Source organism: Netta rufina, assembly GCF_964035555.1.
Source record: "Netta rufina genome assembly, chromosome: 1".
Taxonomy (NCBI): Eukaryota; Metazoa; Chordata; class Aves; order Anseriformes; family Anatidae; genus Netta; species Netta rufina.
The window spans coordinates 143,753,740-143,767,889 of NC_140123.1; the positions used below are offsets into that span (position 1 = coordinate 143,753,740).

General features: G+C 45.1%; 1 protein-coding gene across 2 annotated transcripts in view; it reads right to left on the reverse strand.

Moving 5' to 3' along the window:
- TMTC1 (transmembrane O-mannosyltransferase targeting cadherins 1) overlaps window positions 1–14,150 on the reverse strand; it is a 151,774-nt gene that overhangs the window by 122,968 nt on the left and 14,656 nt on the right. For both annotated transcript variants that reach the window (XM_084306509.1, XM_084306508.1), the window contains exons 4-5: window positions 13,834–14,010; window positions 11,849–12,055 (exon numbers count right to left, since the gene is read on the reverse strand). In XM_084306509.1, coding sequence (XP_084162635.1) covers window positions 11,849–12,055; window positions 13,834–14,010 — 384 coding nt within the window. The remainder of the gene's footprint in view (window positions 1–11,848; window positions 12,056–13,833; window positions 14,011–14,150) is intronic.

A 14,150-nucleotide genomic window follows, 5' to 3' on the forward strand; every position in this document is an offset into this window, starting at 1 on the left:
ACTTCCAGGCACAACAATGATATAAACTGCTGTCATGAGATTAGGCAGAGATTATTGTTAAATGCAATTAAAATCAAACAAAGTCAAAATACTGCAAGAGAACCAAAGTGCATAATTTTACAGCGGCTTTTTCTCTGCAGAAATTCCTCGCATAGTTTGCAAGAACAATACACGGAATAATGTTGTATGATCAGACAAAACTGCATTTTATGGGAGGGAAATAAAAGTATTGTTTTCTCTCCCTTCCATCCTTGACTGACAATTACTCTTTCCCTGAACTTTACTTTGAACAGTAAATACAGCCTTTGCCTCCATGGAAAACAGAGATAAGACATTTATTCCTTCTAATTTTCTTCTTCTTAGCTGAAAGCCCAACAGGTTTGTTGTCGTCTTTCACAGATCAGAAGGAATTGTATTTTATTCCATAGTTCCTGTATTAGTAAAACCGAAGTGCAACCATAGTAAGCTTCAACGTACACATTGTGTGCCTTATTTTCTCTGACTCTGCCCTGATTTGCAAAGAACAAGGGATTCATAGGACATAAAAGAAGAGATTTTAGCAGACTTTTAGACCCCAGCCATGAAACAGAGGACCTACAGCAAACACACTGGCATGACAGCTTTAAACAGAGGTAACAACTGCATCATCCAGATGGTTGAATGATATTCCAAGACAACCAAATCTAACCTCAAGAATGGAGATTAAATAACAACCCCCACCACACACTTCAGTGGAAGATTTTCTTTTAAGCTGTCTAATGATCAGTTGCAGCAGGTAATGAGAATCCACAAGGCAAAGCAGAGCACAGCCAGGTACCGTGGGACCTGTTGGGCTTGGGGGCAAGCAATCGATAGCACTGCTCCAGCAGCACTGGTGCAAGTGGTGTCTTTCAAGGCTTGCTTCGGCCATTATCTGAATTTCAGCACAGATGTTTGAGAATGTGGAATGCATTTACAAGAATCCCTTCTGTGCTACAGCTTCCTGGACATTCCCATTCTTCAAACTGCTTAGCAGACAGCTAAAAAAAATCTGCATCAAAGACCTGCAGTCAGGAGAGAAATGTGCATTGCAGCGTTTCAAAGACGAGTACAGGATTAAGGTTTCTAATGAACTAGTTGGAAAAGCATATTGGGATAACTTAATGAAAATGTGGAAGTGGTTTACTACCACCAGAAAGTTTAGATTGAGTTGAAGATTTAGTTTTTAGTCAGGGCAGGATCTATCCATCTTGGAAAGCATACAGGAAGAAGGAGGAAAGCATTACATATACTAACAGATTTTGTTCTTTTAAATGAAATACTAAATCTCAACAGCTACTTCACTTTGAAAATCAAAGTAACCCTTGCCACACAACTGTAGCCATCCACCTGAAGTCAAATTTGATGGTCTCAAAGTCCTCATGATTTGAGATGATAGTTTGTATCAGCCTGTGAAACCTAGAGCCATGTAACTTAGCCCTGCTGTCCTTCAGGTAATGCATGCTGTGATTATCAGGTTCTTGAAGGAGACATGGACCAGCTCAGAAAGCACTGGTCATAAATGATGCAAAAAGTTACAGCTGAACACTCCAGTCCTGAGAACAGCCTAGAAGTTTCCCTAGATGTCCAAAAGTACCTGGAAGTCGAAGGTAGAAGAGAGAAACTGTACAATTAGATTAGGTCTGGGGAAATGTCTGTAAATAACCTGGATTTCATCCATCTTCGGGTGTGTTGTTTCTTTTTTGTTTATTTGTTCTTGTTGTTTTCTGGGTAACTGGAATATCATTCTGTGTCAATCTACCCCAGAAAATAGCCTGGCAAGCCATTAAGGTTTTTCTGCTTCTCAGCCACTGTTAATTCCTTGACACCGGTTTACCGGGCTTTCAGAGGAAGCCAATGAACACAGACACGCTGCTGTTTCAAACGGCAATTTAATGAGACCGCCATGAACTGTGAATAGAAAGGCAGGCCTGTGAAGTAAGGGGATTGAACACTCTCCTGTGAGTCAACTCCGGGACACACAGACTGCACCTACAAATTAGGGACTTCCAATTAGCAACACGGGGAATGGAGCAGGCCAACGTCCAATAAAGTGACTGCAGCTGCAGAGTTTAAACGCAAGTCTCGCTATCAAGATAAAAAGCCCTGCTCCCTCTGCACATGGATGAACCAGTGATCAGCACCTTTCAGAAGATGGAGAGAAAAACAAAACCGGTGGTCAGCTTTTCCTCCTTATTCCATCTTCCTACGTATGGTTCTCTGTCCCAGGCATCTTTCCCACTTATCAATTCACAAAAATGGATTCCCATAGGCTAAATGAAAGTCTAACAGATCTTTAAAGGACTAAAAAGTCATTCTTAAAAAATAGCTAGCAGATGTTAAGTCATCGTTGTCTAAGAAAACTACCATCGGTCTCAGTCTCGTGCCTTTATTCCGGCACTTAATGCACATGAAGCCGAACTACTTGCATTTATTTGCTGCTCACTGAAATAAACAGAGCCTCTTGTAGACTGTCACACACTAATAATCCTCGGGATATTATTTACTTTCCACTTCCTTCTTGGAAGGGTTTAAAAGAGGAAGAGAGGTTTCATTCTGTACCGTGGCACCAAAAAACACCACCCAGAAGAGCAGCTGATCCAACAAAGGAAGTCAACCTTAAAACCCAGCTTCTTCTATGTCAGTGACTGCGTGCACTGTACTGGGTCTGGCTGGAATGTTAACTTTCCCGGCAGCAGCCCATACAGTGCCGTACTCTGTACTTGTAGCTGGAACAGCAGTGTTATCACACCAGTGTTGTGTCTACTGCTGAGCAGCAGTGGCACAGCATCGGGCCTTTCTCTAACCCTCCTAGGGGGTGGGCAAAAAAGTGAGGAGAGAAACATCACTAGGGCAGCTGACCTAAACCAATCAAAGGGATATTCCATACCATGTGGTGTCACACTCAGCAATAAAAGGTGGAAACAGGAAGAAGAGGGGAGGGGTGGGCTCTCGTTGAGAAGACGTCGGTCCTCCTCTCGAACACCGGCTGCGTGCGTTGAGGCCTTGCTTCAAGGACGTGGTCAATCATCGCTCATTTGTGGGAAGTAGAGAGTAATTTCTTTCCTCTGCACTTCCATATCGCTTTCATTTATTTTGTTTGTTTGTTTTCCTCCCTTTTTCCCCTTTCCCTTTTATTTCCCCTTAGTTAAATTGTTTAGTTCATGGTAGTCTTTATTTAATTATTATAATTATTTCCCTTTAATTAAATTATCCTTATCTCAACCCGTGAGTTGTTCTTTGCTTTACTTCTCCCCCTCCTCATCTAAAGGAGGGGGAGTGGGAGAGCGGTTGTGGGGTTTAGCTGCCCAGCAGGGTAAAACCACCACATGCACCAGCATGGGCTTTTCCACGTCCAAGCAGGCCAGCCACGCAGCCAGCCGTGGCTCCATGCCACAGCAAAGCAGCTCCCCAGCTTTGCCTGGCTCTCCATGCTCCCTCCTCCTCAAACCCAGGGAAATCTCCTCATTTTGGTGCAGAGCAGAGGAAAACTGAACCCACACAGATGGAGGAAAGAGACTGCAAGGCAAGCAGAGCTTGTGGGCTATGGATCAGAAGCCCATGTAGAGGGGAGAAGGAGATAAAGTAAGGAGACAACTGGTGGGACCTTGCTGGTGGTCCCAGAGAGACCTTGTCCCCTGGCTGGGCAAAGCTCCCACAGCAGGAGTTTGCAAGCTGGAGGAGTGGGGAGCATGTGTAGGATGTCCTAGGACAAGGACACAGGTGGGGCCCTGAAATCACCTGGGCAAAAGTCTCCCATCTCCTCTAACACTCGCTCCTCCAGAGCACAACCTGCTGCTGCCAGCAGCTACTCTGCTCACTCGAGCGGCAGATGTCGATGGGGTGGATCCAGAGGTTTCAGTCCACCTGCTCGCACCCACGCGGCAACCCTCTGTGAAGTTTGTTTATTCACTTTCCTTGTTTCTTCAAAACACATCCAGAAACTACGCCAAGAGTAATTCGAGAGCTTATAGATTGAAGAAACAAACTGCAAGAAAATACCAGCACTTGGTAGATTCTACTCTGAGAAATTATTGAGAGGTTAATCTGTCTTGGAGCAGGACTCGAACGATGTGAAGTAAGCAGGGCATAGGGCTGTGCCCTGGACAAGGAAGAAACAAAATATTGAGCAGATGCTCATTAAGTGAGCACCATTCATTCTGGGCATTGAATAGAGCATGGATCGTGCAGAAAAAAATGGTATATGATCATGTAATTAAAGACCGCCATAAAGTAAACACATAACAGGGCCAAGAGAGCCAGGTCGCTCCTACCTAGTGGCCGCAGAGTTTTGCAGCCCTCACGATGTCTTAATATGCCTTCTCGTGTGTGCATGCAACATGAGTCACTATCATACCAAAGCGGTGCTGTTTTTAAGTAAACTTTAGCTAGCAAGCAATGACTTCAATTGCTTGTGTTGAAGGAGCACTAGCACATTGCAAATATTCAGACACGTAAGGCCACAAGCATGCACAAGAGAGACAGTCCTTGAGCTTAGAAATTTACAGTCTTCAAACAACAACCAAACCACACAAGTGGAGGTAGAAAGGAAGCGTGCATTACTGTGTGTCAGCTTCCAGCATGGGCAGTGGGCACAGAGAGATGTAAGTGTTTTCCCAAGATCACACAAGGCTTCTGTGGAAGATAGTCACAGAGCAGAGCACTGAAATCCTAGGCTGAATCCAAGGCTTGAAGCACGGGACACCCACTTTTTCTATGCTTCTAAACTCTAACAAAGCCTTCTGGCGGCCTCAGGTACCATCTGAGCATGACAATAAATATCATCACTGACTGTAGGCAAAGGGGTGGAAGAAGATTCACATGTTATTGCTAGGGAACGTTTTCTGAAAGGACAGGACATGGACACAGCAGTAGCTAGTGCTAGAGCTCAGACTCACAATGGAAAAATGATCTGAAGAAATTAGTTCAGAGAAAAGTAAACCGCTGGCCAAATCCACCTCTGCAATACAGCTCCCCAAAGGGGGCTGAACTTCATTCATAACTTAAGCTTACTAAAAAGAGAGAATGGCAGAGCCTTTGCAAACCTGCTACAACTAAAAAAAGCTTGCAACACATACAAGAAGCATCCCACAGCTACCAAGATAACGATGACACTTATCTAATCTGTTCTCTTTCAGTACATGCTGTGCCTTCTCAGGTCTTGGGACTCAGGGTCCTACTTGTCTTTTAGGGCAAAACTGGATCATCATATTTTGTTCAATTTTAAACTGCAGTCCCCCCCCAAAAAAAATCAATGTACAGCCAGCAACCATTCAGTACTTAGTTTTCTCTCCTTTCACGCAGAGACAGTCTAACACCAAACTTTGCCCAGAACGTCACAGACTATGAGATTGCTCCTTTCTTATCAAAGGCTCACAGCCCTCAGGAGATCATCAATGAGAGAGGAAGGAAGAGAAAAGTCTAGGTGTAATGCTCCAGGTTACTAGAGGTCTAGGTCTAGGAAAGCAGAAAGAGCTTTCTTAAAGAATAAAATCATTTTGACTGCTAGACTCCCAGACCTTTTTCACCACAGACTGAATCCTAAACCAGGCTACCGTCCTTGAATTCCTCTATCAACTATTGCTTCGATATTTGCAAAGTCAGGCCGTGTCAAGTATCCAGGCTTTTCTTTTGCTGTATGTTCACCTTATGAAAATAAATAATTGTCAGACCTTAGTGTTTTGTCAGAGGTATTATTTTTTTGTCAGAGGTGTTTTTTTCTGTCAGGCTTTAGATATGAATGCAACCACCTTCAGGATACATGAATGCAACAAAGAATGGCTTCCTGAAGTTTAAGAAACTGTGTTCAGTTTTGGGCCCCTCGCTACAAGAAGGACATGGAGGTGCTTGAGCGGGTGCAGAGAAGGGCGACGAAGCTGGTGAGGGGCCTGGAGAACAAGTCCTACGAGGAGCGGCTGAGGGAGCTGGGCTTGTTCAGCCTGGAGAAGAGGAGGCTCAGGGGCGACCTTATCGCTCTCTATAGGTACCTCAAGGGAGGCTGTAGCGAGGTGGGGGTTGGCCTGTTCTCCCACGTGCCTGGTGACAGGATGAGGGGGAACGGGCTTAAGTTGAGCCAGGGGAGTTTTAGGTTAGATGTTAGGAAGAACTTCTTCACTGAAAGGGTTGTGAGGCACTGGAACAGGCTGCCCAGGGAAGTGGTGGAGTCACCATCCCTGGAAGTCTTCAAAAGACGTTTAGATGTAGAGCTTAGGGATATGGTTTAGTGGGGACTGTTAGCGTTAGGTCAGAGGTTGGACTCGATGATCTTGAGGTCTCTTCCAACCTAGAAAATTCTGTGATTCTGTGAAAGTTCTAAGAACTCTTCGTAGCACTTCTATTACCCAGACAATTTCATATTCTGAGCAATGCCTTGCTATAAAACTCCCTCTGACAAATTCAAGAAAATCTTAGTTTACATAAATGAAATCCTGTATCTGAGAAACCCACGACACTATTCTGCCTATAACAGTTATGGATCCAGGAAGCATTACACTGTGTTGCAAGGGAAAGCATTAGAAACACAGCTGACACTTCTGGTTTTTGAACAGAAATTTCATGTTAAAGCAGAAAATGTGTTACACTGCCAAATTAGTTTGTTTAAAAATATATATATAAAAAAAACACTGCTACACAAGAATTAGAAAAAGAAGTCCCTTTAGCACTTAGTGAGGAAAAGCTGAATCAAAATCATTCAATTTCTACCCAGTTGCAGGTCACATGTATCAGCACTTCTTCCCCCACCTCTCCCTCCATTCCTTCATGTTGGTGAACAGCATCTGGTTCAGCTCAAACACGGACCGTGCACGCTGCGCTGGGACACGGGGAAGATACTTTATGACCTCAACATACTTTTCCTCGTAGTATATCTATCGTTTGTCCAGCGCAGACATCTCTGGAATGCACCATGTTCTGCAGAGCGTTTCCATTTCCCTTCCCCTGCTACTGCAAAAGGAAACAACATTGCTGCCGGTTTAGTCATCAGATCACATTTATCCCTGCTACAACCTCATGAATTTAACCGAATTTTGGATCAATGGGTTTTCTGCATGGATCCCACAGTGCTAACATGTAGTGAGCTCCCTCGATCTCTTTTGCACGTCTGCAGAGATTTAAAGTGACAATGCTGGGCACAGCTCCAAGTACACCTGCTTCTTCTCTCAGTCTGTCACTTGGCAAGCAAGTAAGAAAGAAACACGCACAAAGAATAAACCAATGCAATGGCTAGGGTACACAGAAAACAGACACATTAAAACTGGTCTATTGTCAATTCCAAGGGAAGAGCCTCCCCAGATAAATCACTGAAGATCAGTTTCTAGATGAGCAAAGATAAACAGAGGTTTGTGTTTCAAAAGCATGCAACTTACTGAGGAGTTTTGTTTTCCAAGAACACCTGAAGCTTCGACTGTGGTCCCACTACAGACTCATTTAGAAAGCTCAAAACCATCAGGGTTACTAAGTGTTATGAGGGGGAGGTCACGGGTTACATAGCACTTAGCAATGATGAGTGTGAGGCATGTGTGATGTGACGTGACTGTAACGATATACGGCTTTGTAAGGAAAAATAATCAAAAAATAGACACCAATTTTCATTGAACAGTGGGTTCAGCAAATCAAGACAAAGCGAACGACCAACCTGTTGCTTTACACTTACTATTCTTGTTAAATATCTTCAAGGATCAAACAGCGTATCACTATGTTGTGCAACGAGGTATTGGCACTGATATCTCTCGATAATAAGACTCCGCTCTCGGTTTTAAACTAAAAGATGGTAGATTTATATTAGACATGAGGAAGAAACTCTTCTCAATGAGGGCGGCGAGGCCCTGGCACAGGCCACCCAGAGATGCTGTGGCTGCCCCATCCCTGGAGGTGCTCGAGGCCAGGCTGGATGGGGCTTTGGGCAGCCTGGGCTGGTGGAAGTGTCCCTGCCCATGGTAACGGCGTGGAAGTGGGTGGGCTTTATGGTCTCTTCCAATCCAAACTACCCTGTGATCCTATGCTGCACTACCATAGTGAAAGTACTGAAGCTCTGGCTTCATCCCAAACAGAAGTAAAGGTTGATGTGAAAGTTCCTCTCTTCCATTCTCTATTTGCATCATACTGGAGGGCCTATATGGTCACTAACCTCTTTTGGTCACTAACCTCTTTCGGGTCTTAAAACTCAGGGATGCTGATCAAACTTGTAAGAGATCCTACCTACCTCACTTCAGCAGTATATGCCAGCATCCCCAAGAACTGTAATAAATCGTGGTGATAAATCCTGCAGCTTCATCCAGACTAACTCATTCCTTACTCGTGAACGCACTCAGGACTGCAACCCGCACACTCACTGGGTAGCCAAAGATAAGAGCACACGGTAACAAAGAACAGAAGTCTCTCTGCACCAGGAATTTCCGTAACTAGCTCCAGTTCCTGCTAATTCAAATGATTCCCTTAACTCTTCCATTATGTTTTCCTGCATTTTTCAGTTCGCTTTAGTAGAATGGTACATAGTAAATTATTATTAACTAGAAACCTAATTGATCATACTACAAGTACCTAGAAGTACAGATCAAGCAGTGCACAACTATTTTATTTGAATGAAGAGCTTCCAACTAGCAGCCTGGTGCACTAAGAAAGGTACCTGAAGCTACTTGACCGTGCCCAATCAGCCTCCAAGTTCAGTGTTTTTAAATCTTTTCCCTTCCCTTTTGTTGACCTACACAAGTCAGAGAAACATCAATTACAGAGGAGAAACTGTGTAATTAATTTTGTATATTTGACAGCAATTTCTATTTTTTTCCTCTTACCTTTTTTTCGTCAATATTAAGGATTTATTTTTCTAAAGAGATGGATTGTATTTTGATAGAACAATTGCTTTGCCTGCTTCCTACTCCACATCATATCATATGCCAATAGCACTAGGGAAAGACCACACACAGAAAGTATTTAAGCTATTTTAATCTGTCTTGTGACAGAAGCAGTAAATGGAATGAAGGGGAGGACCACAGTCATGATTTGGTGGTGGTCCCCAGCCTCCCAGGTGATGTGGACGTCGTTTTGAGTCACTGTGCTGCAACACATTTAAACTTACAGTTCCACACATCTGCAAGCATGCTCCCTGTGGTTAATACTTGAGAAGATCTCTTGAAAATGCTGTATCTGTTTGAGCTATTTAAGGGACAAACGCTGCAGCGGCACATTTATTTTTTCATAGTGCCTAGTAAACTTTGGCGTTAGACAAGCTGGCACTGGTCACATTGCCCAGGCTCTGTGAGGCTGTCGTTCCGTGAATACAATTCCTCTCCACCAGGAGGATATTATCTGACCTAATAGTGCCTTCAGAGGTATCAAAACCATGATTACTTTGGGGAACAGGAATGCCCGGAGCAAAGCAGCCCTCATTGCTGTAAGGTATGAGAGCCGGGAAGATCTTGCCTGGATGCTGTGTGTATATAAACATAAGGGGAAAATCCTGACAGAACAGTGGGATCCCTTAACCCATCCCAGGCTTTCTCCCAGAGCTGACAGGCCCAGTCACCACATGAGTGTGTCACAGCAAGCTTTCCTTTCAGCTACAGGGTCCAAGCCAGCTCCACTCTGGGCACCCCCAGCGAGCTGTCACACAACGGGTCGTCACAAGCACGTTGCACGCTGTCACTTGAAAAGAGGAGCTGAGAGGCTTATGCCACGAGAGCCTCTTTTGAGAAAGAAAGCAGCTATGTACATGCAGAGCTCTATTTGCCATGAAATCCTTTACAACATTTGAAGAGGCAGCTGCCGAAAAGCAAATGCCAGCTGGCAGCATCAAAAAGTTCCCTCTGAAGCCACCCCACGTGCACCGTCTCTGCAACACAGCCTCTGACACCCCCCTGAAAAGGCCAGAAGACCTGAGGCCTTCCCCTGGTGTAAGAAAGGGACGGTCCTAAAAAGAAGGACAGGAGGAAAGTGTCTGGAAAAAGTATAAAGCAAACCTCAGGGGAAGGAGCAACAGGAGGGAAGAAAGAAAGAGGGGCACAAGAAACAAAGAACAAGATGATGGAGGAAGACAGGAGGTATTTCTTACATGGGTACCCTCCAACATAGTATCTGTCTGTGAAAATGAGGAGCAAATACAAAGAGAATGAAAGCATTTAAAGAAATAGGGAAAGAAGAAAGGTCAGGAATAGCAGCTGTACCACTGCCTGTGCTCAGTTTACTCTTCCCCACCAGGTACTAAACTCTAGGGGCAAGATGGTACAAAAGGCACTTGGACAGCCCATTCTGGCCTGGCATAACAGAATGAACAGGGGTCTCCTATGCTTATCTAACTGTTCTACTCATTTGGAGATATAGAAGAAGAAACAAATTCAAAAAAAGAAAAAAGAAAACAAAAAACCCTAACACTTTAGAAGCAGTTCCCAACTGGCAGCCGAGTCCGGGTAGGGGAGCAGCTGGCACTAAGCCACTCGGAAAAGTCTCAACTTCCTCGTCATTCTTCTGTCACGGGTTCCCACACACGGAGGCACCGCAGCCAAACCCACTCTTCTCTTTGTTAAAAACAAGGCCAAAAAAAACAGCCGCGCACAAGTCAGACCCATCAGACTAAACACCAGGCCCATCAGTCTGCACCGTAGAAGCTCTCGAGTGGGCTGAGCCATTGCGACTAAATATAGAGCAAACAGATTCTGTGATGTGAGAAGGTATGGGTTTCATGTACCAGCCTGTATATCATACATACTGATGCAGCAGGAAGATGAAACGAACAAGGAACTGCAGCAGATATTTCTGATCTAATCAAGGAACACAGCACTTTCTGCAAGAAATAGGTGGTGTGGGGCGATTCATTATTATAGGTCTCCAACGAAAATGATGCTGTGGCTATTTGGTAGCTAAAAACAAAAATCAGCAGTAATGCAGCATGCTGATGCTAAAACCTGCTGTTTGCTCACTGGGATGGCTGCAGCTGAGATAACCAGCAGAAACCAGCACCCCTCAGCACGACAGCAAGAGGTTATTCCTCCTTCCAGAAAACACAAGTCCCACACCTCAGGGTTTCTTCTGAATTTCAACAACACAAAATACTTGAAGGCAACTTGGACAAGACAGTGGGGGCATGTCTGTGACGGAAGAGCTGACTGCCCTTCCCTTCTTTCCCTCTCCCACCCCCACCACAAGCCTCAAAGTCGTGAACTTAACTGAAGAGGAACAATCCAGAAAAACAAACAGAGAAAAGGCAGCTTCCTCCAGAGAGAGGGAGAGACGTGGGAAAAATCCTCACTGGACTTCAGAGACACTTCCAAAGTGCTTCTCTGTTTCTCCCTGCAGACTCCAAGGAGACAAGGAAGCCCATCGCCAGGCCAAACACAAGCTGGCAGGCAAGGCCTACCAGGGAGACCATGCAAAGGTCAAGGTTAAAAGCTAGAAAACCCAACACCCTGGCACAGATCCATGACCCAGAGCTGACTCTTTCCCTCTTAAACACTCCTCCCAACTCAGTGCTGTTCGAAATGAACAAGGCCACAGAGCCCTGGCACCACATCAGGCCTTCAGTTACGGGAGAGTCCTTCCTTCCCAAATGAGATGCACAATGAGCAAGTTGAGAACTGATGGAACACCAGCAGGAAAAAATCACTCTGCTGCTGCCTGAGCCCAGCTCTCACCATCACGTGCAAACTCTCAGGAGCGGGCATCACCTCTCCTTTCATATGCACACATAAACATGCACACCCACCGCATAGATATGCCTGCATACATGCATGTAGAAATTATACCCGCAGATGTGTGCTTAGAGATACTCAGCACTAAAACAGGGCTGACAGGGTTAAGACAGGACGAGCTGTGCAGCAGAGGGCCGGGCGGCCATCAGTACCTCCGAATGGCCCAGATGGCTTTGCTGGGCACAGGAAGGCCACCGCTGCGCTGCTCCTCAGGCGAGGTGGGGTGGCACGAGCTCCAGGCGCCCCTGTGAGCGAAGCGATGCTTCCCGTTCTCCCGGCCGGCCGCAGGGACCGGCGGCGAGGCAGGGGTCGAAGCCATGCACGGCCGGCCAGGTCTCTGGTGGATCCCCCCATTTCTCCTGATCAGGCGACAAACGGGAAAGCAGGGGGGCGTGGAGAAGAAGGGGGAATGGGAAAGATAAGAAAAGGCTTTTAAGGGATTTTTTCCTCCCATGTTTACTTACCAAAAGGTTGAACATTATGTTAACAGCACAACATGCAACAGACGACATTTTATTTAAAATACAAAGTCTATATGATCTGGGAGGACAGGACTTATTGGTTCCTAACTCAAACTAGGGGACAACACCAAGAGCAACAGCAGCCAAGCACACCCATGTAAAACTCTTCTCTGGACCTCTGGTGTGGTGGGAAGCACTGTGAGAAGAATAAGCCACAATCCTCATTGTTTTGTTGCAGAAAATGACTGGTGCTCTGCCTCTTTTTAAACAGAAATCAGATCTGTACAGGTTGGAGGTAGGAACAGGAGGAGATGAGTTTCAGCAGCACACAGGAGGCTGCTGGTTTTCTGCTTCCCCTTAAAAAAATTCATATGCAGTCATAAAACCCTGAGTGCCACAAACAGATAGAAAAGTGCACAACGCATACAACTAGAACAAATATTAAAATGCAGCACGCCTGGACTACAGAGCTGCAAGCTGCCAGATCTGGGCAACTGGGTGCCACTGAAGCACAGGAAAAACATAGAGAGGCCACTGGGAAGTAAAACTAAGGGAAGGGGCAGATTGCGGGGAGTGGGGGAAGAAGGGACCCAGATTTTCCCAAGGTTAATGAATATTTGTGTCATCTACAGCCAGGCAGCTCCTGGAACACCGACCAACAGCCTGCAAATGCAAGCGTTATGAGCACTGTGCAGGCTGTCAGCCCTCAGAAAGCTCCTTGCTGGCTACCTGCCCACCAGTGGCACCACTATGACTTACTCATCAGCTGAAAACAGGAGAAATTCCCAGCCAACTCCCCAAACCCTGCTGGGAGCTGATTTAATTCACTACTGCAGGAGCACAAACTCAGTGTCCTTTCCTACAGCCTATGCACACTAGCTCCTGCAGGGGTGGGACAGGCTCCAGAGCCCAGGGGACAACGCAGGTAGGAACATGGGAAATGATGGCAGGAGCAAGATCTGCCATCATCAGTGGCAGCAAGCCATTACATTCGCTCACTTATTGACAAATCTGTCCCAGGGGTGGTATGGGACAGAACTGCATATAAAACAGATTCTATCAACTGAAAGACTTCTGTCTTTTAATGAAAGTGCAGAGCTGCATAGTTATTGTGAAGCTAAGAGGGTGAGGGATATCGTCTTCAAAGGATTTGACTCTTCTCCAGTAACTGCTCAGAGCTGCTAATTATTCCAATCATTTCAGAACTGGCTGGATATTTTCCCTCTTTTTCCGTTTTGTAAGGACAGGAAGGATCAAACCTGATTTTACTATTAAGTGTCATAATATATTTCTACAAGCATGACATTATGACTGAATAATCATGCAGATGCTGCTAGTGGAAGGAGTTAAGGTAGAGAAATTTTAAGATGTTGATGCTTCAATCTGAGCTCCCATGCAAAAAAAAATAAATTAGTCTTGACAGACTGAACTGAGCATTTTAGAGATCAGATCTTTACATCCAGTCCATATACCCAGCAAAAGTTAACAGGCAGCTAGAGAGTAACAAAGAACAACACCAGAATGTAATCTTGCTGCCTTCCTAATCAGTCCGACGTGTGCCTCCTAATTCAGCAGGGCAAGACCATCTCCCACCGTGCTGTGTACAGTGTTATATATTCTGTAGTACATACAGGCAGCTACACTGGGAAAGCACAGCAAGCATAGCAATTACTTACAGTTTGAGGGCATTGCAGGAGAGGGAAAAGAAGTCATAAACCAAGCACACACCAAACACGGTGACTCCAGTTTCTTTCACCAGCATTGCACACGTCCCAAGGAATAAACTAAGCAGCAAAAAGAATGGGGAGGCAGTGGGAGGGAAATGTTCCCCAACATAAAGCTGATCCACACTCCTGAAAAAGAGATTTGACAAACATATTTTTAACTTTTATTTTCAAACGTAGTACATTCACACAAATATTGAGGTACTTCTTGATTTAAGATCTTGGTAATAAGTCGTGTGAACTGTCTACACTGTTTGCTGATACATGCA